Below are 27,960 nucleotides of genomic sequence, written 5' to 3'. Positions count from 1 at the left end.
ACTAAGTACCTAGTTACATTTGGATTATTTCCAGTTGTATTTAAATTTCAGAGGTGTTTTACTTTTTCTGTGTAGCAGCAGTTGTTTGTAAAAATGTGCTATACCCCCGAAGCGGTCAACTTAGCGGGTTTACTGAGGTTTTTTGTTTGTCAATAAGAGTCTGACACTCCCTCTCGCCTCGCTCAAGGCGGGAGAAGTCATTGGATGGTTTCCGCCCTTAGAAAATACTTACCAAGAGAATGAGAGCCTAAGTATTAAAACTTTCTGTTTTCGATATCAATAATTTCAGACCTTCGATTACGTGCTCAGCCGTCCCGCTGCCTCTCGTTACTACAAGCCCATTATGATGTCCGAATAACAAGCAACGGATTCACAAAGTTTGCATTCAATAACTCGATCGCTGCCTCATTAGTCGAAGTAGGACAACTAGGACATACAAAGTTATTCAACGGATGAAGTTTTTCTTAACTTTGCATGAACTCATTATGCATTCAGGATAGGTCATTAGCAAACAGTGAGATGGCATAGTTCGCACTCGGACATTGGAGTTGTACTAACGAATCAACTTTAAACTAGTGCGAACTGGAATTGGGATGCAGTAAGGCGTGAAGTATTATGTATTGGGAATGTCAATAGGGGAGTAGGTATAGAAAAGTAATTTTCACTGAATATTTTGTAGATGTGCGTGAGTATTTCACATCTAGTAATTACGTCATAACGTTGCATGTAATTAAAACGGTCCCTAAAATGCGGAATCGCGTAATTTTCGTAAGTGGTTTGGGGATCTCCGACCGATGAAGTGTTATGTATCGTAATGTTAATAGAGGAGCTACTGGCTGTTTCTCAGTGATAAATCACAGTTTTAGGACAAACCAGGTGTTTTAAGTATGAATATGCTATAAATAAAATTATTAGTTGAACTGGTTACATGTTTTATTATATCATTCACTGAATACAGACAATCGATTACAATGATTTGGCTATAAAACATTTAAATACATTACGAATATTATTGGCACTATGCTTATATAGGTATTTTCATGAGAGATACTTCTCGTCGAGCTCTTAGCCACGCCAGCCAGTAAAGGACGGAGACCTGGTGAAAGGAATAAATTGATTAGAATACAAGGAGTTTTGAGCATGAAGTTTTCGGTGCTATTCATGCGTCGGGCAAACTATTACATTATTGTTTTTCTCAATTTTCTAATTATTGGTTCCCGGTGTAGGGTCCATTTTCATTAGTCGTTAACGTCCGCATGTGGAGTGCGGGAGATTTTGTAAACGCATGCCATAGAGCCCGCGTGCGGGGAACCGTTTTCATTCGCATTCGGGCTAACGACCGACTTATCGACCAATGAAAATGCGCCCGTATAGTGATAGGTTGAGATATAATAAGATAAAAGTATTTATTAAAAAAGTATTTATGTTTGTTTTTAACAACACAGCAGAAAATAGGCATTAATATCAGGTATCGGGCCACGTTTAACACAAAAATATGGAGTTTCTTGCTCGTTCTTCTCCATTCGAAGCTACACTTTGGAACGAGCGCCTAGCTTTACTGACAGACAGACTGACGGACAATTCGATTTGACGTTTCAAAAGTGCCTTATTTAGGATTAATTGAAATAAATGCTTTGACTTTGAATATGTTGTTACTATAGTCTGTAACTGCAAACATCTACAAAATAGTATAAAGATAAGATGCAAAACCAATGCTCACGTGTTGAAGGAAGGCGCTTGTGGTTGCGGCGCCTGCGCCTGCTGCGCCAGGTTGCCGAATGTCAACGTGTTCTGAGTCGCTAAGCTCTCGAACGTAGCGTTTGATTGCGTCGGCTGACCGAAACCAGCTGGAATAAGGAAGAAGTTTAATTTATTGTAATAATTATGTAGCTTCGAACTAAAATAAAGTCTTGTGGGAGGAAGTGATCATGGTTATATCGGTATTTAATGTAATTTAATCGAGTAAAATAGTGAGCAATTATGTTATGTTTTCTCGACATTAATTTTTATTGTGATTTTGTTTTGATTGACACGACATTAAGATAAATTTTTTAATGGAATTGATATTAATCAATAATATCCACGAAAAATAAGATGGACAAAATTGGCATCAATGAAAACGTAAAGATAATGTTATTATCACTAGCAAAAATACTTTCAGTAGCGCATAATAAGACTGCTATAAAATTTATCAATACTTACTAGGTTGTGCAGCCCCAAACATTTTCCCAGGAGATGTACTTCCAAAGGCCGGACTTCCACCGAACGTAGCTCCTCCTCCGAAGGCCGCCGGAGCCCCGAAACCTCCACTAGGGCTCTTGTTGAACCCTCCAAATGAAGATCCAAAGCCACCACCACTAGGTGGAGACCCGAAACCAGAAGGCTGGCCGAATACAGGCTTCGCACCGAACCCAGGCGAACCACCGAAGGCAGGAGCTAAATAACAGAAATCATATGAATATTCTAAATGTGAAAGTTTGTGAATTTGCATGTTTCAATCACGTCACAACTGCTGGAGGGATCGGCATGAAATTTGGAACAGAGGTATTATAGAGATTATAGTGTGGAATCAACATTAGGCTTTTTTATCTCACGGCAACGCAGGCGAAGCCACTGCCAGAAGCTGGTAGTAGAACAATTTATCTGCTAATTTACTGGATTGTATAAAATTATATCTAGAGGGCTCACCAAGGTTCGTAATGTAGAAGTAAATATAAGTAAGTCGTATAAACGATGTATTTTATGTTTTATATTTCAGAATAGATCTTAATATTAATACTTTAAATTATATCCAGGTAAATCAAATGACATCATTCGTTATTAGGATATTTACCTGCTTGTTGCTGTGGCGATCCGAATGCTGGGGTTTGTGGGCTACCGAACGCTTGTCCAGCAGGAGACGGAGTACTAAAGCTACCGCCCGTAGTGTTGCCAAAGATTGACGACGCTTGCGTTGTAGCTTGCTGACCTGTATATGAGAAAATTTTGCGTTACAAACAGGTTACATAAATAAAATTAGTGAGTCCAACAGATTCATTGATATTGAAAAGTATTTAGAAGCTTTGATATATGGCTATAGGGTACATTAACTGTAACATAGACCTAGCAATTACCTTAAGACTAAGAATATCATGAGATTTTGCGGTTGTAAAAAAAATTGTGTCATCTTAAAATTACCCAAAAGCTGCGTTTAGTTTTTATTTTACCGTTATATAGTAAAGGAAACATATTTACCAAAGCCAGTAGACCCGAATCCTCCCCCAGAATTGCCTCCAGACCAGAAGTTGGTGGCTGGTTTCTGTTCGCCAAAGCTCGTTGCTCCTCCACCGCCGAAGATTGCAGCCGCGGTGGAATTGGACTGGCCAAAAGCAGCCTTACCACCGAAAACGTTTGTATTACCACCGCCGCCAAATACTGAACCGGTCGAGGCACTGAAATAATTAGATTATTTAGATTGATGCTTGTTACTTAGGATTTGGTAGGCTTAAGAAAAGAACTGCATTATATTCTTACCCTCCTCCAAAGATACTGCCGCCACTGGTCTGTGAAGGTGCGCTGGTTGTAGATATACTGGCCGCCGCAAACAAATTGGCTTCCCCGCCACCGAAGAGGGAGCCCTGAGCTGTTGTTGTAGGCTGAGCACCAAACACTGATGCCTGAGTAGTCGGCGTACTTCCAAATACCGATGCTTGAGTCGTTGGTGTAGTTCCGAAGACAGATGCTTGACTAGTTGGAGCACTTCCAAATACGGACGCTTGCGTAGTCGGTGCACTACCGAAAACTGATGCTTGGGTAGTAGGCGCACTTCCAAATACTGATGATTGTGTCGTTGGAGGACTTCCGAATACAGATGCTTGAGTAGTTGGAGCAGAACCGAAAACCGACGCTTGAGTAGATGGTGTAGGTGATCCAAACACTGACGATTGAGTAGTAGCGGTCGCCGCACCGAATACAGAAGCTTGAGTTGTTGTTGTTCCAAATACAGTCTTGTTAGGTGGTGCTGACCCAAAAACAGAAGTTCCTTGCCCTCCAAATACAGACTGCGCAGTCGTACTAGCTGCGGCACCGAATATGCTCTGTGCGCCCGAAGACGGTGTAGCCGTCGATGTGAATGCACTGGCAGCATTCGAAGCTGCAGTGCCAAACATAGATGATTGAGTTGTCGCTGTGGTCGTTCCAAATACAGATTGCGTTGTAGTAGTTGCAGAAGCTTGTGTAGTTAACGTAGAACCAAACACAGATTGTGTAGTCGAAGATCCAAAGACTGAAGATGGTGAAGTCGGTGCAGCTGTAGTGGTTGCGGTCGAACCGAAAACAGGGGATGGCGTGAAGGACGATGTAAATACGGACCCCGCTTGGGTAGTTGCAGCTGCAGCTGAACCGAATACTGACTGAGGTGAAGACGGAGCTTCAGTCGATGTAGGTGTACTAAACACTGAAGGTTTGGTTGTACTATTAGCACTACCGAAAACTGATTGAGCCGTGGAACCAAATACAGGAGCAGTTGTGGTAGATGTAGGCGATGTACTTCCAAATATTGATCCTTGCGATGATGTTCCAAAGACGGAAGCGGGAGTAGGAGATGGGGTGGCACCTGTCGCAAATATGGATGTCGGTGTCGAAGGTTTTGGTTGTGAAGCCACCGCTGCTCCGAACACAGAAGCGGCTGAAGGTGTAGAAGAAGCTGCACTAATATTCAATGTAGGTTTAGATGCAGTTGATCCTGACCCTGACGTCGGTGTATCTGATTTCGAAGTTTGTTGTGTAGATGTAACACTGGTTTGAGATTTGGTTTCTGAAAATGCAAAAAAAAAATATTAATATTTTGGAAACTTGAATTAAGGTTAAAGAAACGAATTTTAAAGTAAATTACCTGTAGGAGCTACGACATTGGCGCTACCAAATATTGAAGACGCATTAGATGACGAAACAGGCTTTTCTGGTGCTTTAAATGAATCTGTTTTAGATTCTACAGATTTTTGTGGTTCATCTGAAAGGAAAATATCATTAGGAAGTCATTTTTTACAAGGTTTTAATATACCTGTAGTAATTTGATAAAAATCTTACTTTGACTAGTTAAAGGAGTACTCGTTGCAACAGCTTGAGGTGCCGACCCAAATATAGATGTCCTATTACCCGTTTGAGCAGTTAGTGGTTTGGGCGTTTCTTTGTTTTCACTAGCAGGTTTTGGTGCAGCTTTATTTTCTACATTTTGAGGAACATTCTCCTTAGACTTTTCTTTCTCAGCAGGTTTACCATCAGTCTTTACATCTTTAGTAGTTTTTATGACATCAGGAACAATAGGACTTGGTGCAGGAGTGGACGTTTTGAGTTGAAATAGATTTGTAAGGGGTTTGTTTATAGTCGATGATTTAACTACTGCTGGTTTGCTGTCAGTTTCTGGTTCTCCAGTCTCACTTGACTTGGGACTGGCGAATATTGAGGTTGATTCAGGTTTTTGAGAGAACGGTTTTGGTTCTGCGGTTTGAGGTGGAAGTTTCGGTTCTGCTACTAACGGTTGGGTTTTTGGGACTGAGGCAGTTTGTTTATTATCTTGTGCTAATGTCGGGGGTTGGAATTTACTGAACATATTGTTGATGTCCGCTATGGGTTTGGAAGTGAACGCCGGTGTTGGTGCAGGCGTTGACGTTGCTGCGGTTGTTGTTACTAAAATCAAAATAATTTATGATTATAATACTGATTATGGAGAAGTAGATGTTATTTGACAAATACGCCGTGTTTTCATTCGTAATGAATGAATGGATATTCAAATTGACGTTAGTATTGACAAAGTGACTGGGGATAAGTTATAGCATTATTTTTCATGAACAGATTTACAATGCAAAGAAAGAAAACTTCACTATGATAAAACTAAACATACAAATACTAGATTTCGATGTATATGACGTGGATATAATAAAAATAACTTACACGAAAACGAAGTCGGCGAACATATTTTCTGTCCCATGAATAGATTATTACTCTCATTTTTATTCGCCTGTTTGTTCTGTAGGAGATCTTTGAGCACACTGCGCGTCTCGGCTGATGCTGGAGTATTGGAGAATGCGAAGGCAGAGGCTGCCGGCTTCGGCTGGGCCAGTTGTGGTTGAGGTTTCGGTGGCTCTGGTTTGGGTTCTGAAAAAATATTTTACTTTAATTATAAGAGTTACTAGTAGATATCACAATCGGTCTTCTATTGAATATGAGTATGTCTGATGTTGAATGATTGTTGGTGAGTTGGAGAATGGTTGGTTAGAGAAAGCGGTCTCTCTTATCTGATTATGATGCGGCTACACCATGCAAAATAAGTTAACAATATATCATTAATTCTTCCTAAATCATGCTTTGTAGATATGTAATGACTAATTAATTTTGTTTTGAGAGAAAATTTTACATATTTTTTCACATGGTATAAGCCGGTAAACTAGCCTTGGGTTCACCTGATGGTAAGCAATTGCCGGTCTTTTGAGGGTTAGGAATTTAAGGGCTGTTGGGGAATCGGGGATTGGGAAGATTGGAAAATGGGGGATTTGGGCCTCCGGTAACTTCACTCACACAACGCAAGCGTTGTTTCACGTTGATTTTCTGTGAGGCCGTGATATCACTCCGGTCGATATAGTTACTTACCGTCAGTAAAGAGTGTTCGAGCGACGTTAGTTAACCCAGGTATGGTGGGTTTGACGCCACCGACCGGGGTGAACGATGGCACGTTGAGAGGCGCCGGCTTGAAGGCCTCCTGTTTCGGTTCTATCTTGGGCTCCACTTTAGGCATAAATAGTTGTTGTTGAACTAAAATAATATAACACATTTTATTGGGAAATACATATGTGAATTTTCAATGTAATACTAGAAGATCTCGTCAATGATTTTTATTTTAGGTTTGCATGAACCATGCAGTCTGTGTTACATATTTTGACGTTCTGGATTTGTCTTAAATGTTTCAAAAGTTAATTGGTGCTTATTGCAACGTCACGCCTTTTATCCCCGAAGGTGTAGGCAGAGGTGTACATTACGGCACGTAACGCCGCTATACAATGTACACCCACATTTCACCATTTGTGTTATAAGTCCCATGTAATAGGGGGTGAGCCTATTGCCATATTCTGGGCACAATTCCAGGCTCCGTGCTATTACTGAGAAATTTTCCAGTAATACTTAGCTCGAGACCACTTGACCAATGAGGCAGTCTATTATCTGGTGCTATTAAGACAAATTGTTAATTTACTAATATTAGCTGCTGGCTGGCTTACCTGGCTTAACCTGAGGTTTAACATCAGGCTGTGGACTTAGAACTTCAGTCTTAATTGGCTGGACTTTCTCTTTCATACTCTTTTCATAATTCATCCTCATTGTAGCCAAGTGTTGTCTCACTTCGACATTTACTGGCTTTATCTTCACAGTTTTATGGTTAGACAACATATCTCTAAGAGCGTCTAGTTTCTGAGAAGACAACAGCGGTTCTTTCTTCTTACTGTCATTATCAATACTCATATTTAAGATATTCTTCGTTAATTTCGAAAGGGGATCCCTGTGGAGTTAATTTGTTGTTAGCTACCTACACAATTTTGAATTATGGTTTGTTTAGCCAAATAATAAGCCGAAATTATACAATGATAGAAGTTATTAAATAAGCAATAGTTGCAAATAATCACATCCTGTATTTTGATATGCCAAGCAAATTAAACACATATACACATTGTAATAAAGTATACAATTCTAACTCGTTACAGTAAAACTTACTTGAGTGGTAAGCAAGTTTACCTCATGTAGCCATTGACATAAAGTCTAAATTCTTTATTCTTTATAAGTCAATAAAGTCGTCAAAGTTAAACTTCTTTATGTACTAAGCAAGTTTAACACATATTATACCCTCAATAGGTTTTAATAAAGTTGAAACTTACTTGTTTCTAAACGGTGTGCTTCTCAAAAGTGAGGTACTTTTGAACATGGGTGTGACGTCACATTCGTTGAGCGTGTTCCTTAGTGTCCGTAGTACCGCTTGTTGGCGACTCAGTATCTCTTGTTGTTTGACTAAAGGCTGGTACACATCGTCTAGGATTGGTCGTATCATGCGCTGTCCTGGCCTAAGGAATACAGAGACTGTCTTTAGTAAAAAAAGTATATAAAAGTTAATACTTCTATAAGTATAGTCTTCAATATGACAATAATATCAAAATGATCAAATGGGTGTGTTCGAAAACCATATTTAACACAAAGCAATAAAGTACATTTTCATTTAACAGCAAGGAATGATATTATTATTAACTTACAACTAAATATTTTTGAATGGTTGTGTTCAAAAACCAATTTTAACACAAAACAATAAGGTATATTTTTATTAAAAAGCAAAGAATATCAAACTTACTTGTTAAACTGCGGGTCTTTAGCCGCAGTTTCATTCCATTTGAAGTCTAGTGATTTCTGCGCTTGTTCAAGCTGATTTTGTACGTAATAAGCTAACTTCTTCACAGACGCCACTCGTTTCGTTGTTAAGGGATCCGCTTTCGTCCATTGGTAACTGTCCTTAGATCTAAAAGTAATTTGAATGATAAATATAATACACAACTATTTCGTTGTGTATTTTTTTATCGCACAATGGGACATGGGCAGCAAATTCCTTTAAATTTTCAGTGACTCAACTGCCATTTCCAAGCCTCTTGCCAACCGCCGGAATTATGGATTATGGAAAGCCTTCCCTTCATAGAGAGGCAGGCCTTCGTTCAATGTTCAGCAGTATTCACTGCTGAACATTGAGTCAATAAAGACTGAAGATTGAGTCAGTAAAGACTGAACATTCAGTCAGTACATACAAATGTATTCATGCTTTTTTTACTGACTAAAAACAACCGCATTCCTACTCCTGCTTTTCGAGCCGGAGCCCCGGTAACCCGCGGTCTTGGAACTATTTTAAGTACACATGTCACAAAAATCGGTCATAAAAATTGGCAACTAATTTTGTACCCAAAAAGTATTTTGACATCTGTCTAACAAAAACAAAAAAAAAACTTACTCAGCATGTGTCCGAGCTTCAGCAACTACAGCGCACGCGCGAACTAGTTCCAACTTGAGCTGTACGATGGCGTTGCGCAGTTCATCGGAGGAACATTCCTTCCTCAACTGTTCCGCGTCTTGCGACGTGTAGTTGAAACTAGCGTTGATTGAATCTATGTCGCGTTGTAACTGTTGAAAAAAAAGGCATCTATTACTTTACATAACATTGCATTAATTTGTTTAATTTAATTTGTAACAAGTTCACAAAACGGTTAAAAACCAATTACAGTATTTCACAAGTACAATCGACGAAGATGCTTTGTGACCCAGTTTGTTTAAATTGCGAAAAAAAAGTATATTATGAAACTTTTTTGTGGCAATTTTAGTACATATATTGATAAAATAAACTGCATTAAATATGTCTTGCAAATAAAAATAATCTTATTATTATTAATTTTAAAGCAAATTAAGCAGGACATTAAATTGAACAATTAACTAAATGCTTCATAGATAAACTCACCCTAGCCTGAGTCTCCTTAGTTTTCACCATAAACTTGTACAGTTCCATTTGAAAGTCGTTGACTTCTTTGACGAGCATATTCTTTAACTCCTGGTTTACTTTCATTTCATTTATTTTGTCTTGTTCTGCCTTTAACGCGGCGTTTTCTTGCGCCACCGCCGGTTGAGGTTTGGGAGCTGCGGCCTGAGTTTGTGGCTGTTGAGAAACAATGGTAATTAGGGGAGATTTTTATGTTAAAGGAGATCGCAGTTTAAAATAAATTTTTCGCGCTGTATTTATAATAACTCTGCAATCTTCAGCCAGCTTTTCAAGCATGGAGATTAACCACCCCTTTTATAGAGGCTCATAGTCTAGTTGAAGATTGTGACGGGGTGTTGATGATGAAATAAGTTGATGACATGATATCTAAACGCTTGAGTAATTTTTTTACACGTAATAGGATGATGTTTGGCCATCATCTCGCCTGGTAATAAGCGATGATATGGCCGATGATGGAGCACGCCTACCCATGAGTAACCTGTTCACTCGGGACTTGAAGACACCCAAGTTGTATTTTATGGCCATAAAGAAATGGAATGGGGATGTTTTACATTTCTTAAGATTGTACACTTACCGCAGCTGCTTGAGCTGTTGGTTGAGGTGCTGGTGTCGGTTTTACGTCTACTGGAGCCGGTTTGGGCATGGTTTGGACAGGAGCTGCACCTAGAACATTGAGATATTTATATAATATTTACGGCGTTACCTATTTAGAAGCAAAATACATTAAGTATCTTTTGTGTTATTGAGCACATATTAAGTGATTGAAAAGTTGTGTTAAGTGACACTTAATACATAATATCAAGGGAACATACCTGTTGTACTAAATAATTGTGACTGAGACTGTGCATAACTTGGTGGTTTAGGTATGTTCAGTATACTGAACTGTGGGGCTGGTTGGCTGGGCACTGGCGCTGGTTGCGATTGTGGCTGAGGCGCCATTTGTGTTGGCTGGGGCAATAGAGGCTGAAAACAAATGCTTTTTAAGTAATTGGGGCTAAACGAACAGGCAGATCACCCTGTGGTAAGGAATCTGAGCTGCACGCTTCAAGAAGCCGTACTTGCCAAACGATTCCACTATTTTGAGTAAGGTACGTTGTTAATCATTGAATTTAAGTTTGTTAAGTCAAAAAAGTATTAATTTGGAACGTATACAATGACTACATTCGAAACGAAATGTCTGAAAGAGTTATAAGCTTACCTTTGGCTGAGCAGGTGCAACCGGGGCGGCGGCCGCAGCGGGGGCCGGAGCTGGCGCGGGGGCAGGGGCCGCTTGGGGAGCTTCGCCTGGTATCACACTGTTCAAGAAAAATAAATTAGGAGTTAATAAATTATCCTATACATTGTATGATATCATTCTTCGAGGAGTGGGAAGTAAATTATAAAATTTTTAAACTGACATGGTCAGTAACACTAGAAGCTATGCTATATATATATATATATATATATACTAGCGCCATGATCACAGATAAACCTGGCGCTTGCAACAGTGCCGAAATATCGGAAACTGATAAAAATTTAAAAACATGGTAAATATTTCAGGTTCCAATTCTAAATTATAAAACATGGAGCAAATATGTTAAGCAACAGTTAACAGTCCATTCAACGTCAAACAGTTGTCAAAGACTAAGTCGTTTGCCCTACGACGTCATTTTTGTCTATTTCCCATATAAGTAAAATTGTTGAACAGGAGATATTAAGTAATTTATCACTGACATATTCTCACCTAGTCATAGCAGCTGCAGGCAATACAAGTTGTTGTGGAGGCGAGCAGACCTGCGCGGCTTGCTTGTTCAGGGAGATCACGTTGAAGACTGACAGCAGACCCGTCTGAGACACCACGTGCAGGAGTGGCATGTGCGGTAGTAAGTTGGTTTCGTCTACGGAAAGAAAGGGTAATTTTTACAATTATTGTCGTCACAATCTAAAACTAACAGCTGCCATGTAGTGAAAGGTAAATAAGATCTGTTGCTGCTTATGACTGATTCCTAAGTCATATCGATTTTGATATTCTTTTTGAAATTTGTATTAGTAACGAAGTAATGAATTTATAATATGATCCCAGACATTCAAAACTAGTTATAGCGGTACATAGACTGACAAATGTCAGAGTTGACCTGTTAGATTGTAACGGCTATAGTAATTATTTCATTATTCACACTCTAGAAGCATTACTAGTCAATACAATATACATACCCCACTGTATTTGATGTGTAGCACATGTGTCAATACACACGCCTACGGGATAGTTTTCTTGTTTCTTATCCGTTAGAGGCAGCTCCGGCCTCGCTTCATCAATCTAAAAAACATTAAAACCGAGTTGACAGAAAGAACTGAGAACACGGATAGAAGACTATTAAAGACTATTAGAAAAATTAAAATATTGTAATTATTTTTATTACCTGACACCACTGCACCCAATTAGTTCCATCTGCAGACCCAAGAGTCGCTATCTCCATTCCATTAGATGATGCCGACATTATAATATTCCTGGTGAAGAAGAATTTATTGAAGATTTATGTACCAAATACTGTAGCGCGAACAATAAGCAACTTTATTTTACAAGCAATAAGAGGGAAATTCTCATCACAACCACAAGTTCAAAATGTAATTGTTTGCTTACCATTGCGCCAATCCTTGCAGGTAGTAGTACCAAGGCCTATTAGAACCCATACTGTAGCAAATATCTTCGTAGTTCTGACAGCTGGGCTGACCAGCTTTGGGCGTGTTTATGATAGTTACGGCTGCGAAAAAAAATTGTAGTCAGAGTTTGAGAGAAAATTTTATATTCAATCGTAAAATTTGAATAAGTGGGTCATTGTTCAAATTTGTTGATTGTATTTTCGTTAAATCGATTTAGAGATAAACTATTTGATATTATTAGAACAACAATGAATTAAATTGGTTCTATTAGTAATTTAGGATGGGTCAAGAATCAAATTTGCTGATTGTACTTTTAAGCATTTAAGTGAAGTTTCGCAATTTTTGAAACCGTTTAAAAATAATTTAAATGTAATATACAATATGGTTAAAAATTGACTGAAAGATCCCAATTTAATCAAGAAAGCATCAAATTTAAATTGGAAAATCTAACTAAAAGGCTTAGGCTTGGCAGCCAGCGATAAATTAAAATTGATACATACCAGGACGACTATTATCCGTAGCATTTTTATAGACCGCAGCAAACTGGAAGGTGGAGATCCAGTACACCGCCAAAGTTTCCACGGGTGCATTCTCAAACAAATTGGGAGCAGGAATAGTCTTAGCCGGAGTTAAGTCAGGTTTGTACTGGGTGAGGGTACCATCACTGTTGCCGGTGACAAACTGCTTGCCTTTAGGACTCCAGCATAGGCATCTGGAAAATTGTTTTTAGTTAACACTAGCTGGATGCAGATTTGCTCGTGTGGATTACGGACTTTGCAACAAGTAAAAGGAGCCTAAGTTACTCCTTGATATTATGTCTAGGAGTAAAAGTATGTATTATATGTATACTCATATGCATGTTATATCAATATATATTTTTTTTATTACCTAACTGACCGACTAATTGGATTTTTAATTTTTATACCCCAACATCATCCCTATTATTATCTACTACTGTACCCTTAGTATGAGTTCGCTTTACGTTTCAAGTAATTGTTTAACCGCATAACAACTAATCTGTCAAAACCCGCGATTCAGTCAAAACATAGTTCCAAATTTAGCTAATAGATGGAGCTTTTTATTTGAGTCCGTTTTCTGAATCGCGGTGTTAAGATTCTCAGGCTATAGTATAAGTATCCTGAGAATCTATTGGAATGTTGGTATCAGGTATCAAATCAAGTGACAGTACTATATCATTAGGTTGGTATAGTAATTCGGAATTAAAAAGAGATTGGTAATCACTATCTACCTCCTTTTATTTCAAATCAAACCCCAGCTTAACCCTCAAGATACCCAGGGTTAAACATGGTCCTTCGAGCCGGATGCTCTTAGAGTTTTTGGGGTATCTGCAGCACGGACAACAGTGGTGGGTTGCTACTGAAGTGCCCCCAGTGTCGCCGACAGAGGGCGCCACTGCAGTACAAGCAAGTACTGCAGCCGAACTGAAGCTGAACATCATCGGAAGAGGTATCCCAGGAGCTGAGCTGAGCATCGAAGCGGCGCTACTACTCATCAGCAGCAGCAAGCAAGCTGTAGACGACGGCGACGGACGACGTCGTAAGGAAAGGAAGTGAGTGATAGTGCGCGAAAAAAACGTGAGTACTTGTGATATTATTCAAGCAAAAGTGAACTTTAAAACCTAGAAGAATTTCACTTTGAAAAAAATCTTGGACTTGGTAGAATTTCAAGAAATCTTGGACTTAGAATAATTTAGGTAATTTTAAATGTAGACTTAGTTAGTTTTAAGCAAAATTCTGTTCAGACGGGGAACCTATGCCCGATTTTTAGTAGATTCCCCAAAATTCCAAACACTTGTAAAAATTTCATATCTTCTCACACTTAGAAAATTTTGTTAACTATACTTTTTCGGAAACATTTCAACCTCTTTAGTTACAGAATTTTTCTTAAAAAATGTCTTTGCAATCGCATGTCAAACTTCAAGATGACATTCATGTCAGATTGTCAAGAGCGAAAATTAATTTTAAAAAATCGCCAAAAGATAGGATTACTACACAATATTTGGAAACTAGATTAGAAATGATTGAAGATTTATGGGCACAATTCACTGTAACACATACACAGATTATTAAGGATATTGAATATGAGCAATTAACGTCTTCACCATACATTGTAAATGAGGTCTATTTCAATACGGAGGAATTATACTTAGCTTTAAAATGTGAATTAAAAACTGCATTATGTAGGATACAAACAAGCGATGTTTCTCCAGCTATGGGGTCTTCAGATAATAATTCACCGGGTAAAAGCATGACTATTAAGTTACCCAGAATAACAATTCCAACTTTTTCCGGGAAATACACTGAATGGCCCACGTTTCGCGATTTGTTTGTGTCAGCAATCCACAATAATAACACTATTGATAATGTACAAAAATTGCATTACTTAAAAGTTATTTGACTGGAGAAGCCGAGCAGCTCCTCCGTCATATACCAACTTCGGAATCTAACTATGAAAGATGCTGGGTTCAGTTAGAGACCAGGTATAACAATAGGAAATATTTGTCACATTGCATTTTGGTTAGATTACTTAGTCAGAAAAACATTGTTCAAGAGTCAGCTAGTGCTTTAAAGGAATTAATGGATACTACATCAGATTGTTTAAATGCTTTAACTAATTTGGATATTGATGTAACTTCATGGGATATTATAATAGTTCACATAGTAACATCAAAACTAGATCCTGATAGCAGAAAGGATTGGGAACTGAAGGTGACTAGCAATGTAGATTCAGATGAGCTGCCTACATTTGAACAGCTTAAAGAATTTTTAACAGCACGTTATAGGGCACTTGAATTCTTAGGAACTAGGTCTAGTAAAAACATTGTTTGTAAGGAAAGGGTATTCCACACAGCGGCCAATACAACCAAGGTATGTCCGGTTTGTCACAGTAGCGAACACAAAATAAGAAATTGCAAACAATTTGTTAATAAGGATGTGGATATACGACGTAAGTTTGTGCAGGATCACAATTTATGTTTTAATTGTTTAGGATACAACCACTCTGCTAGGTTGTGTAAATGTACAGCGTCGTGTCAAATATGTAAGCGTAGACACCACTCTTTGCTGCACCCTAAAGGTGAAAGGGAGTCTGGTGTCAAGGGAGTTTCATCAACGCGAGCATATTCAACTACAGTCGGAGTAGAATCGCAAAACAATGTAGTAGCTTGTTTCTCTAAAGGTGGAGTGAGTAGTCAAGTCTTACTACCAACAGCGCTAGTGAGGGCTGTATCCAAGAACGGAGGTATGTATACTATCAGAGCACTACTGGATCAAGGCTCACAAACGTCGTTTATTACGGAGCGCGCTGTGCAAAGTTTAGGATTACAGAAAAAACTAGTTAAGGGTTCAGCCACTGGCATAAATGGTCATAACAAATTAGGTTTAAATTCGGTTGTTGAGGTTAAAATTCAATCTAGGATAGATTTGTCATTTGAACTTGTAGTCAAAGCATACGTTCTCAATTCTATAACGTCTTATTTACCGGGTAGAGAAACGTCATATTTAGATTGGGCTCAAATCAGTGACATCGAACTAGCTGATCCTGGATTTCACAAACCTGATAAAGTAGATATTTTGTTAGGGGCAGAGATTTATAGTCAGATTTTGAAGAACGGGTTTAAAAAGGCACCAGATGGCAGCACAGTAGCCCAAGCTACCACATTAGGATGGATTATATCGGGTACAGTAGCTTCTTCTTCACAGAATATATCAGATATTACTGTGATGCATACTCACCTCAGTGGGAACGAAATACCAAAGAAGAAACTAGGAAAAGAACATTTGAGGGAAAAGCAAGTCTATAATCATATGAACGAGTTACTAGCAAAGAGAGGATTCACTGTACAAAACGGGTTAAGCAACAGCAGTGAATTACTAGGGAAAATTATCGGGAAAACACACTCGTTCAAGGGACTAGATGGTGTAGGAAAAGGGATAAATAAGCAAGCAAGCAATAAAATAAAGCAAAATGGACTTACCTGGAACAGGTGTCCGTTTCGACTGCTCGGCCACTATGTCGTAGAAAAAAAAACTTATGTCAGCATTTCGAAGGAATTTGTAAAAGATGAACAGTGAAAACCGCAAATTCGAAGAGTCAATAATCAGAAAGTTATGTGGGTTTAACCGTGGCCGCGCAGTCCGCATGAATTCAACTGCGCGGCCACCAGTTCTCTTAAACGGAGCGTTGTAAAAGTCTAATTCCTTTTGCTAATCACTGACAGGATTTCGAAGAAAATGTAGATCATAAAAATAATGCCCTACTGTCTGTAGTTCACGACCTACATCACTCCAAAGTTTGGCCGCGCAGTCCGCACAAAGCGAACCGCGCGGCCACCAGTTCTCTTAAACGGAGCGTTGTAAAAGTCTAAGTTTTTTTGCTAATCACTGATAGGATTTCGAAGAAAAAATACATTGTAAAAATATAGCTCCAAAGTTTGGACTTCTCGTTCCACAACACTCACGTAATGGCGAACCGCGCGGCCACGTGTTTCTTAAAGTGGAGCTTAAACGGAGCTTGGTACAGGTGTCTTTATTTTTGCTAATCACTGATACGATTTCGAAGAATTTGTAAACATCATGAATGAAGTTCTAATGTTTGAAAATCGCGAGTTACAGAACTTATACCCTGTAACTAGAGTTAAAAGAAGGGTGACCATGATTTACGATGCGCTGACGAGATATTCCCATATAAGACGTTTTCATTGTCACGTATATTTCTATACTTTTTATCGTAACATGCAAATAGTTTTAGTCTTTTGGTTTGAAATTGAGTAGGGAAGCTAATTAAAAGGATATAAAGAAAAAAATGTCATCGATTGATTTATATTTCTATTTCTTAAGTAATAGATAAAACATAATATTACTATAAACTATAAATCACATAATTTAAAAATCACAATTCGTTTTCATATTTATAATTACAATTTAAAAAATAATTGCTTATTTTCGTTGTTGTAACGATTAAGATCATAACTATATAAGCTAAAAAAGTAGCTTATTTAAAAACTACACTAGATATACGAGAGCAACGTCATGTACCTATATAACATAAAATTATAAGTTTGTAAGTAGATAAAGTTTTATTAAAGTATACTTTAAATCACCTAATTCAACAATCACAGTTCGTTTTCATATTGACTTTTTTAGGAAGTTATTTAAAACAGCTTACATCTTGGATATGAAACGCATGGACTACTGCAATAGGTAAACGTCATCATTATAAAATAATTAAGTTTTATAAATAAACACTTTAGGAAGATATTATATTTTTGGCATTCCTTTCATTCGCAGACAGGACAGATGTTTCATATAATTTAATAATTTAACTAATATTATAAACGTGAAAGGTTGTAATAATGTGTGTGTGTGTGTGTGTGTGTGTGTTTGTTGCTCTCACGCAACAACTACTGAACGGATTTTTCTGAAACTTTGCAGTAAAATAGCTTACATGTCAGAATAACACATGTGCTATAATTTATATAGATATAGTGTAAATTTTTCAAAATATCACGATAAATAAAAAATTGAAATGTAAAGTATGAAAAATCTGTCTTTTGCAAGCTAGCTTTTATTTTACCCTATACTTTTTTTTGAGGCATCCTACTTCCTACTAATATTATAAACGTGAAAGTTTGTAATAATGTGTGTGTGTGTTTGCGCAACTACTACTGAACAGGTTTATAAAAACGTTTAAATACGCGCGGGCGAAGTACTTCGAACGTTGTACATCACGTTAGAAACATCAAAAATAACAGCCCCTATTTAATGGATTTTATTATTATACATATAAACCTTCCTCTTCTATCACTATCTATTAAAAAAACCGCATTAAAATCTATACATAGGGATATAGGGAGGGACAGAAAAAGCGACTTTGTATATTGTGTAGTGATGATATATTTATACTATGATATTGAAATGGGAAAAAGCCTGGATTCACACACTATAAATCTTGGTCACCCTATTTTTTCCTTCGATTATAGGTTTTAAGTTCTGCAGGTCTTGTAGTTCTTAATTATAGGATTTATTTATACTGTCTACATATTCTTCGAAATGGTGTCAGTAATTAGCAAAAAGAATGGGACTTCTACTAAGCTCCGTGTAAGGTCTATTAAAAAAACTCGTGGCCGCGCGGTTCGCTTTGTGCGGACTGCGCGGCCAAACTTTGGAGTGATGTAGGTCGTGAACTACAGACAGTAGGGCATTATTTTTATGATCTACATTTTCTTCGAAATCCTGTCAGTGATTAGCAAAAGGAATTAGACTTTTACAACGCTCCGTTTAAGAGAACTGGTGGCCGCGCAGTTGAATTCATGCGGACTGCGCGGCCACGGTTAAACCCACATAACTTTCTGATTATTGACTCTTCGAATTTGCGGTTTTCACTGTTCATCTTTTACAAATTCCTTCGAAATGCTGACATAAGTTTTTTTTCTACGACATAGTGGCCGAGCAGTCGAAACGGACACCTGGAACAGAACCTGCGACACCTTCCAGTATTCTGTTCAGTTACCTGTGCGGGAAAAACTTAAAACTAAAAGAAAAAAGCAGCTTACTTTACCTTGATCCATTTATATCGTCAGGGTGGGCGGTAGACAGCAGCATTCTAATCTTGTAATTAAAGAGAATAATTTACCTACCTGTCGGTGGCTTCTTGGCAGAGTGGTTGAAAAGCATTCGGGGTTAGACAATCTTACACGGGTAGTTACAATTCGCAGTAATGGTTCTATGTTCAAATGTCAACATCCAAGCTGTGTGTATTGCCTATTGCCTAGGTATATGCTTAAGTTAGGATAGTTTTAAGTACTGTTGTAGAATTGTAATTTTGGTTTTTTATCATTGTAAGCATTTCTATGTTAAGTTCGGTTTTTATCATTATAAGTTAGATTTAAGTCATTTTGTAAGGGTTTTTCATCTGTATTTTGGTATTTTAACTTTAGAAGGACATATTGTTTCACAAAATGTCCTTGGTGGGCGGAATGTTTAACCGCATAACAACTAATCTGTCAAAACCCGCGATTCAGTCAAAACATAGTTCCAAATTTAGCTAATAGATGGAGCTTTTTATTTGAGTCCGTTTTCTGAATCGCGGTGTTAAGATTCTCAGGCTATAGTATAAGTATCCTGAGAATCTATTGTAACGTTGGTATCAGGTATCAAATCAAGTGTCAGTACTATATCATTAGGTTGGTATAGTAATTCGGAATTAAAAAGAGATTGGTAATCACTATCTACCTCCTTTTATTTCAAATCAAACCCCAGCTTAACCCTCAAGATACCCAGGGTTAAACAGTAATCGAAACGAGAGCGCGTTCGACGCTCTGATTAGTTGGTTTATTCGAGCCGGCCAATCAGAGCGCCGAATGCACTTTCGTTAAGGTTACTTTAAACGTAAAACAAACTCATACTAAGGGTACTGATCTACGGTTAGCGGAACATTATTCTCCTTATGATTTTCTACTGGCATAAAAACACTGAGTAACTAATCATAATGAGTACATAAACTTTGTTTCATAAAAATTACCTTGCTTTAGAAGCAGCCTTCTTAACCTGAGATGTGCTGACTTGTGATACAAGTAGGGTGCCATCGTAGAAGGCTATGGCGATGGTATCAGGAATGCAAGGGTTCCATTGCAAAGCCGACACAAAGGTGGATTGGTTGACATCACACCTTACAGTTAGGGCTGGTGATACATTCTGAAAAAATAAAAAATGGTGGCACTTATTATAAGATTATTGTGTATTTGGGAGTAATAAAATTAGCCTACGCGTATTCTTAGTACATCAGCTACATACAGCACAAGAAAAGTCCCATCAAAATTGGTCCAGTCATTTCAGAGAATAGCCAGAACAAACAGACAGACCAAATTGTAAACAAAAAATCTGTACTACAAACAGATATTCCAATTTTATTGTTTAGTGTAGATTACATAAGCTGCTTAATATCCTAATGGCAAAAATGCAATTTATCATAATACATACTGGATTTTGGAAGTCAGTAACTTTAAAGATGCACAGTAGTTGTCCGCCAGTGACCGCCAGCAGTTCCTGGTCGCAGCTAGTAGCAATATGGGTTGGTTTCTCCTGTAGCTTCACTGTAGTATGCTGCGGCTCACACTCTTTGTCAATTAGTTGTTGTAGGTGATATACTGCAAATGTAAAAATACAGGATTATGTAAATCCACACACCAACCGCAATATAAGTAGCAACAGAGAATAGAATTAAAGTATGGACTAATAGTTTTAAATAAATATTGGTCTTGGTTTGGATATTGGTTTGTTTATAGTTTAACGAGATTGAAATGGGAGCGCGTTTGGTACTCTCTTGGCCGGCTTGAATGAACCAACCAATTGGATCATCAAACCCATTTGCAGCCATCAAAGCAGGTCTGCGGCCTGTGGCGGCTATTGGTTGACGAGTCAATTGTTGTTGTTGTAGTAGTTGGCAACATGGTGCTTGTGTGTAAGAACTTATAATCTCCCCAAATGTTGAATATAGCAGTTTAAACAAGGTTTGTTGACATATTATTTTATTACATACCTGTCAAATGACCATCTGGTGAAGCAATGAAAACAATGCCATACTTGCTGGCACAAGTAACCAAGTTGTATCCTCGGTTTGGCAGTGGATCAGTGGTATTGAACACTTTGATTTTACGCTGCAGTTTATATTGCAGGTTCTGGAAAAATAGAGAATGTTTCAGTAGCCTTTTATAGTATAATAAATAGATTACAGTAGTCATACTGGAGAAGTAATATAAATTGTTACAAATATATACATATTGGCCAACAAGAACAACTTGTTAGACACAAAATAACTCTAGAAATGAATGTACTAATTAGATAATTATTATTGGTGTGTTATGTTATGTTTAAAATGAATACCTAGTTTATCTTTCACTTAATGTACAAGAGATCAAGTTTATAAAATTAAAATTCTTTATTGAATTCTATTTTTTTATGTTAAGTGACTACAAAAGACATGTATAAACATGAAAGCTACACTAATACATTGTGCAATTATTGATAGAATAGAAAGTGTAAACAAAACCAGCTTCTTTGAAAACTTAAGAACTAGATTTAAAATGTTCATAAAGAAAATACCAATTTTATTTGCTACCAATTCTTTCTAAGCATAACTGAGTAACTATAGCAATTTGAACACAATCACAACAAATAACCTACATATAACCTACAAGAAGAAATGTTACGAACCACTAGAAAGAGCCATATTAGGTTTATAATTTCTTGTATAAATATCAATATAATATGTAATAATATCAGCTAAAGTTCAAATCAATGTGTTCAGAGTTGTAATAACAAAAGTGTACGTACCGGTTCGTCAACCGAATTCGGACCAAACACCACCTCCATCTTGCAGGAATGGGGTTAGATTATATGAAGATGTTTTCTAAATCAATTAATTCCTCTAGAAATACACAATAAATGAACTTTTTCACTGTTTATTTGATTTTTTAGGCAGAAAAAGTGGTAATCCTTCTCGCAATAAGGGCAAAATCTGTCAAAAGTCAAACTGTTTGTTCTGTCAGAAAACGGTTGATTTTGTCACTGTCAAACGTTTAGTTTTCAGCATAGACTATACAATTTGAACTTAAAGTAAACGTTAGAATTTTAATTTTTCTACTTCTATTCTGTTTAATTTTAGTGTATGTGTTTTTTTTTTATTTTTTAACTCGACACTAATATTATTTTTTGTTGCTTGTATTATGCTTACAAGCATAAAATTCGTTCTGCGTGGGAATCGAACCTGCGACTGTGCTATCAAACATGTAAATTAAGTTTTAGACTAATTTGGCATAAATAAGTACTGCATTGATATTAATAACATTTTATTTCACCAAAATACAAAGATAAATTCATTAATTACAATAAAAATCATTGCTAAAACTAATTATTAATTACATTATTCATTAATAGGAACTGTGTTCTTCTATCTAAATTTTTTGATGCACAAAATCACATAAAATACATAAAAGACCCTAATAACGATATAAAAAATATTAATTATACGTACAATAATAATATATAAAAATAATCGTTGGTGCAACTGAACAACAATTCATCCTAATATAATTACTTAATCCTGCAGTTTGTGTACCGCTACATTACTTTTAATAACATTTTAGCACATGTCAAGATATTTATCGAATTCTAATAACCTAATAAAATTATTCAGGAAAACAAAGAAACTTTTTAACTAGCCAGCTAATAACGGCTTCTGGCAAAGGCAACTTGAAAAGATTGTAGTAAAAAAAGTATCTCCATGATTCAACTTTATACATTTGCTTAGGATCATCGTCAGTCAAAGCTTTGACGTACGTTTCGATGATATTCTCGTCTTTCATAGAATCGTAACTTGGATCGTGGGCCGTCGCCAACTGAAGGTAATTAGAGAGAGTTGTTATCCTTTGCCCATAAAAAGATTTCTGTTCCTCATTCAAATGTTCGAGCATGTTTTGTCCTTGTTGGCCTTGGTTAGCTATTATGTTACTGGAACTTACGAAGCCACCTGAAAAAATAAAAATAAAAAATAAGTTAGGCTCAATATCTACTATGTAGCAAACCTACCGATAAAAACATACATTTACTGGACATTTGTTGGACCTACTTACAACGTAAAGCAAACTGCTTTACGTTTTAAAGTATGTAATCGAAACGAGAGCGCGTTTGGCGCTCTGATTGGTTGGTTTATTCAAGCCGACCAATCAGAGCGCCTCTCGTACTCGTACCAATTGTACAGATAAAGGTCGCAAGAAACCTCAAGATGCAGGTCGCTTCCAAGCGGCCGTTTTGGAAGTCATTGGAAAAGGCCGATGCTTCAGTAGTGGACGTATTGTCGCTAATGTGATACTTAATAATAAAGTGCATCATATTAGTTGAAAAAAGGAGAAAGAACCTAGTAGTCTACTATTTGATTGTAAATTAAATGAAACATTCCTAGCTATTTTATTCTCTAGGAATAATTAATCTGCTTTATCACGTTGATTTTTTAATCCCTACTGAAATTCTCAGTTAAATGTCAGATGGCAAATTTTTCAACCATTTTGCATGGGAGTGCACAGCTGTGATCATTGTTCATCCTCGATTCACAAAAACCGATCAAGCGGGAGTCATTCTCTTGTAGATGAAAGGTTCCGTATAATCGAAATTTACATGGCCCTATTAAGCTATGGAATATAGCATTTTATTGTATGAACAACGAATCTACACAACGTAAATCAAATGCCTCTCTTTATATTAGTTACGGTCTAAAAACAACCCAATTAAGTACTTTGATAAATAAAATGTATATCCATAATCAGTATTTTTGACGTATCTATACAATGTGATAGGGGCGAGACTTCTAACCCGTTAAGGCTGAGTTCTACACCTAATTTTATCGACAAAAGTCGGGGGTCGAAGTGGTCGAATCCCCTCCCCTAAAAGTTATGGCTATTTTAATATTTTATTTACTTTTTTTGATATCAAAGGTTGTATGCCGCGTAGAGACAAAAAAGAAACGACAAACGGTAGCTAATAACCTTGGCTAACTAATTCATTACTTTTTTCATATGTTTGATAATGTTTTGGTGAGAAAAAAAATCATTTGTGAATTATTTTTACCGAAAAAATCACTATTTTTCAATATTTTCAATTAGGGGTTCAACCCCCATATTATTATTTTTGTCGATAAAATTAGATATAGTACTCAGCCTTAACGGGTTAGAAGTCCCACCCCTATCACATTGTATAAGTACCTGGGCATTTTTGTCAAAATGTCTACTAACACACAACTTACCTATGTACGGTACTGTCATTGTCAAGTTCGGTGTTATATTATAACTTTACTAAGAATTAGCAAAACCTTACGAGATACCCGGTAATAAAATTGAAAATAGCAGCAGGTTGGACACCTAGAACTCTGCAACTTACCAGGTATAAAAGCAACAGCACTCAATCCGTGTCTGCGATGTTCCAGCCTCAAAGCTTTAGTTAGGGCTATCACACCTGCTTTGCTGGCACTGTAGGCTGCGAAACCAGGCAGCGGTTGCAAGCCACAGTGGCTAGCGATGTTAATTATGCGAGGTTTCAATGAACTCGCGTTCTGAAATGTGGAAGAAAAATGACTATTGTTACATAGGTATAAGTCCCTCTGCAGCAGAAGGACAGATAAGCAAAATCCCGGAATAGCAAAATCCTAGATTAGCAGAAGGACAGATAATGTACTGTCATCGTCAAAATAAAAACCCTGTTAACCTTATTTATGACCTATGCTTATATAATATATCTAAATGGCCAGTTGTAATTGGGGTATAAGTCATATAGGTATTGCCGAGAGATATGATGATGATGAATGAGAATAGACTCATCCACTATTAGATGGGACTAATAAAACAATTGGTGAAAAGTGTGTGTACATTGTACCTACAGTGGCATTACGTGCCGTAATGTGCACCTCTGTCTGCCCTTCGAGGATAAAAGGCGTGACGAGTATTGCCCGATGAATGAATGGTGTGGAAATAAAAGGACGAACTATGTAAACCTATACCAATACTACCTATAGTGTAAAACAGAAGACGACGTGAAATCTGCCAAATGTTCTATTCTGTATTTGTGTTGTAACCTAATTAAGTAGACTTATTGAAGAAGCAGAGTTTTGTGTGATTTGATAAAAACCTTTTCCTCGTTTTCTTATCGATCAGAGATAAAAATAAAAACGAACAACAAGGCCAGAAAATCAATTTCGAATTTTCAATAACGCGAAATATGATATTAACAAATCCAGGCTTACATTTTCAATTAAACATTGAGAAAAAATGTAATTTTCCTTATAAGCTGATATTATTTTAAGGGCTTACGATATTCAGTGTTACGGTCCACAGAAAATATATAGGTACCAAGGACTACGTGTTTACATAAAATAATGTTTACGAAGTCAATTTCATCTTGAGGAAGAATCTTATCTTATTTCATTTGTTTGCGTTGAAATCACACGGTTATTTGGGACGGTATCAAATTTTCTATCGTTATTATTACAACATCTACCTGTTTCCTGGAAACTGTAATGAATTTGACTTGTTGCTAAGTCAATTTTGGGATATAAATGAGAATTGTAGATTAATTATTATGTTATCGGCTTACTCACGTAACGGTTTGACGAGGAACTCGACTAGTTTCAAGCCAAACTAGAAGCTTATATTCATTAGCAGCTTCTGCGACACACGACGCGGCGATTCTCGCACTGCTACTGATCGCCGCTTCGTGTGATTGTAACTTTGGAACTAGTCGAGTTCCTCGTCAAACATTTACGTGAGAAAGCCGTAACATAATAATTAATTATTTAGTTATAAGAGAATTCTAGACGTTAGTAATGCCTAGATACTAGTGGATCGAAATCGAAACCTAAAAATAAAATGTCATATTTTATTTTGACATTGACTGTATCAACTGGTCCAGAGGTATGTAAGAGTCATAGCAATTGGCGGTCCTTAGTCTCTGCCTACCCCCATGGGAGACAGGCGTGAAGTTATGTACTTATGTATGTAATAGTTTACCTCTAAAGCACTCTGCCTCAAATCTGGAAGGAAGGCAGAAGTAACTCTCATGGTACCAAGGAGGTTGACATTAATTGCGTTTTCAATCATGGAAGCCGTTTGCCATTCATAGTCGCCGATTGTCATCACACCAGCGTTGTTTACGATTGCGTGGAGTTCTGAAACAGAAACATTCTTATTTTAAAACACGATTAATTGGTTTGCGTTTATTGTTGTCAAAATAGGTCGCAAAGTTCCATACTGCTTTTTTTGAAGGAGGAAAATCATTCAATGACTTCTCCCGCTTTGGGTGACGCTAGAGGGAGTGTCAGACTCTTACTGACTAAAAACTATCCCGTTCCTTCTCCTGCTTTGAGTTGGAGTCAACGTGCTATTACTGAATAGTCGAAAATTCCAGTAATATTTTCATCTGACCCAGATGGATTGATGTTGATACCTTAAGCTTAGCTGGAGTACTTTTAACCACTATTACAACGAGCTATAATCAAATGGATAAAGTTTTAAATTTTTAATTAAATCTCCTGAAAGTTAAAAGTGTCTAGAACCACTGGAACGACACCCGTAACAAAATAGTTTCGGATAGTCCAATATTCAATTCCAGTGTAATTCCATTCTGGTCCAACTCCAACGGTACGCTAATGGAATATTAATTTTCAACAAAATGAAAACGACTAGGCACCTATCTGTAGTTTAATTTAGTTATTTTATATCTTTTGGATCCCTTTATAATTGCATATTGTTGCAAAGGGTTTATGTTCTATGTATCCGTAACTAATAAGTATGTAAAACTAAAATAATTAATTAAATGGAGGCTTGAAGTCAGCACCCATATAAAAAAATACATAAAAAAATCGGTCCAAGAGTTTAGAAGTTTTGTTTTAGTGTTTCCACTGATGCTTCCTTTATGATTTATTTCTTATCTTAATTTATAATGATAACATTAACACATTGAGTTTAAGTAATGTAATTGAAAAAATACACTTACTGTAGTTAGGGTTATCATTCAGCAGGCTTCTGACATAATCACGAAACCCAGCAATACTTTCTGCATTCGTCACATCCAACGAGTAGGGGTGTGCACTTAACTTCTTCAAACTTTCTGCCGCCTTGGTATCAACTCCATTGTACATTCCAGCCACTGTAACGATCCCTTCACGAGCTGTTCTGGCGGCTATAGCCCATCCTAGACCACTGTCACAACCGGTAATAGCCACAACCCTCATAATTGACATAATTTAAGGAACAATCTTTAATATCACTGTTCCTAGTTAACACGGGTCCAGACTTGAACAAAGTTAGGAAGGCACTGACGACCCTGAACGCGATCTTCGACCATCTCTTCGCATATGAAACGAGTTTCGGATTTCATTGCATATTTACAATGAATATCATGTTTTTTTCCTCTTCGTACGGTCCAGAATTGTAAACAGTTGATAAATATACAGCGAATATTTTATAATAGCCAGGAGCGCGCGGCGGCAAGCTAATTTTTTGTCGCGGTTATGAGGGTAACGCTGCATAAATAAATAAATTGTTGAGGATAAGTCAGGATTTGTAGGTAGGCTAAGATTTAAAATACATTGGTGGTCTTGTTATCAATGTGAACAAGCGATTACCCGTTATATTACGTAGCAGATAGTAGCGCGGTGGCTGGGCAACTGGCTGCCGTGCAACGAGTCGCGGGTTCGATTCCCGCACGGAACAACTCTGTGTGATCCACGGATAGATGTTCCGGGTCCGATGTGTATGTGAAATTGTATGTTTATAAACACACCCGCGACACAGGGGACAATCATAATGTGGGGCCTCGTTTAAAAAAATAAGTGAATAAAATGTTGATGTCAGTAGCAGTAAGTACTTCTTGAAATCGTCGTATAGTCTTCGACACGTAACTTGGCAATTTTTTTAAATAATAAGAAAGTTTCGCCAATCGCACAGGGATTGTGATCCTCACAAAATCTTGCCAAGTTATCTGCCAACCTTTATACCTAGGAGTGAATTAATTTTCACAATATTATTTACTTTGTCAAGTATCTACTTCAACTATCTTAAAGAATAAATTCAATACGGGTTGAAAACTGGAGCTATAAATGTATTGGACTAATAGTTTGCGATAGTGCAAGAGTTCTTGAGGCATTAAGAGCAATTTCTGCTAGCTGATCTTTAAGAGAACGCTGCGCTACTACATTCCGTACTC

General features: G+C 37.2%; 3 protein-coding genes across 3 annotated transcripts; 1 reads left to right on the top strand and 2 right to left on the bottom strand.

Moving 5' to 3' along the window:
- Positions 1-915: 915 nt before the first annotated feature.
- On the bottom strand, positions 916-21,744 carry LOC118264359 (nuclear pore complex protein Nup214). Its single transcript, XM_050705040.1, has 27 exons — positions 21,544-21,744; positions 20,750-20,888; positions 20,191-20,357; positions 19,733-19,905; positions 12,691-12,902; positions 12,171-12,291; positions 11,950-12,037; positions 11,744-11,846; positions 11,274-11,427; positions 10,749-10,845; positions 10,363-10,513; positions 10,125-10,213; positions 9,512-9,706; positions 9,011-9,180; positions 8,366-8,530; positions 7,902-8,084; positions 7,251-7,528; positions 6,628-6,789; positions 5,932-6,135; positions 5,068-5,667; positions 4,874-4,990; positions 3,514-4,795; positions 3,235-3,431; positions 2,834-2,968; positions 2,203-2,436; positions 1,721-1,847; positions 916-1,096 (listed from the first exon to the last, which is right to left on the bottom strand). Exons 1-27 carry the CDS (start codon positions 21,580-21,582, stop codon positions 1,066-1,068), a joined length of 5,613 nt encoding a protein of 1,870 aa, XP_050560997.1. The 5' UTR covers positions 21,583-21,744; the 3' UTR covers positions 916-1,065.
- On the top strand, positions 14,624-19,368 carry LOC118279624 (uncharacterized). The gene is made up of 2 exons (XM_050705062.1): positions 14,624-16,196; positions 18,687-19,368. The coding sequence occupies exons 1-2, from the start codon at positions 14,788-14,790 to the stop codon at positions 18,772-18,774; spliced, it is 1,497 nt and encodes a 498-aa protein (XP_050561019.1). The 5' UTR covers positions 14,624-14,787; the 3' UTR covers positions 18,775-19,368.
- Positions 21,745-22,162: 418 nt separating the features above from the next.
- Positions 22,163-27,283, bottom strand: LOC118264328 (D-beta-hydroxybutyrate dehydrogenase, mitochondrial). Its single transcript, XM_035576803.2, has 4 exons — positions 26,749-27,283; positions 25,764-25,921; positions 24,142-24,313; positions 22,163-22,738 (listed from the first exon to the last, which is right to left on the bottom strand). Exons 1-4 carry the CDS (start codon positions 26,993-26,995, stop codon positions 22,398-22,400), a joined length of 918 nt encoding a protein of 305 aa, XP_035432696.2. The 5' UTR covers positions 26,996-27,283; the 3' UTR covers positions 22,163-22,397.
- Between the last annotated feature and the right edge of the window lie 677 nt (positions 27,284-27,960).

The sequence above is a fragment of the Spodoptera frugiperda genome, chromosome 26, assembly GCF_023101765.2.
Source record: "Spodoptera frugiperda isolate SF20-4 chromosome 26, AGI-APGP_CSIRO_Sfru_2.0, whole genome shotgun sequence".
NCBI lineage: Eukaryota > Metazoa > Arthropoda > Insecta > Lepidoptera > Noctuidae > Spodoptera > Spodoptera frugiperda.
This window is presented reverse-complemented; position numbering and strand designations above follow the sequence as displayed.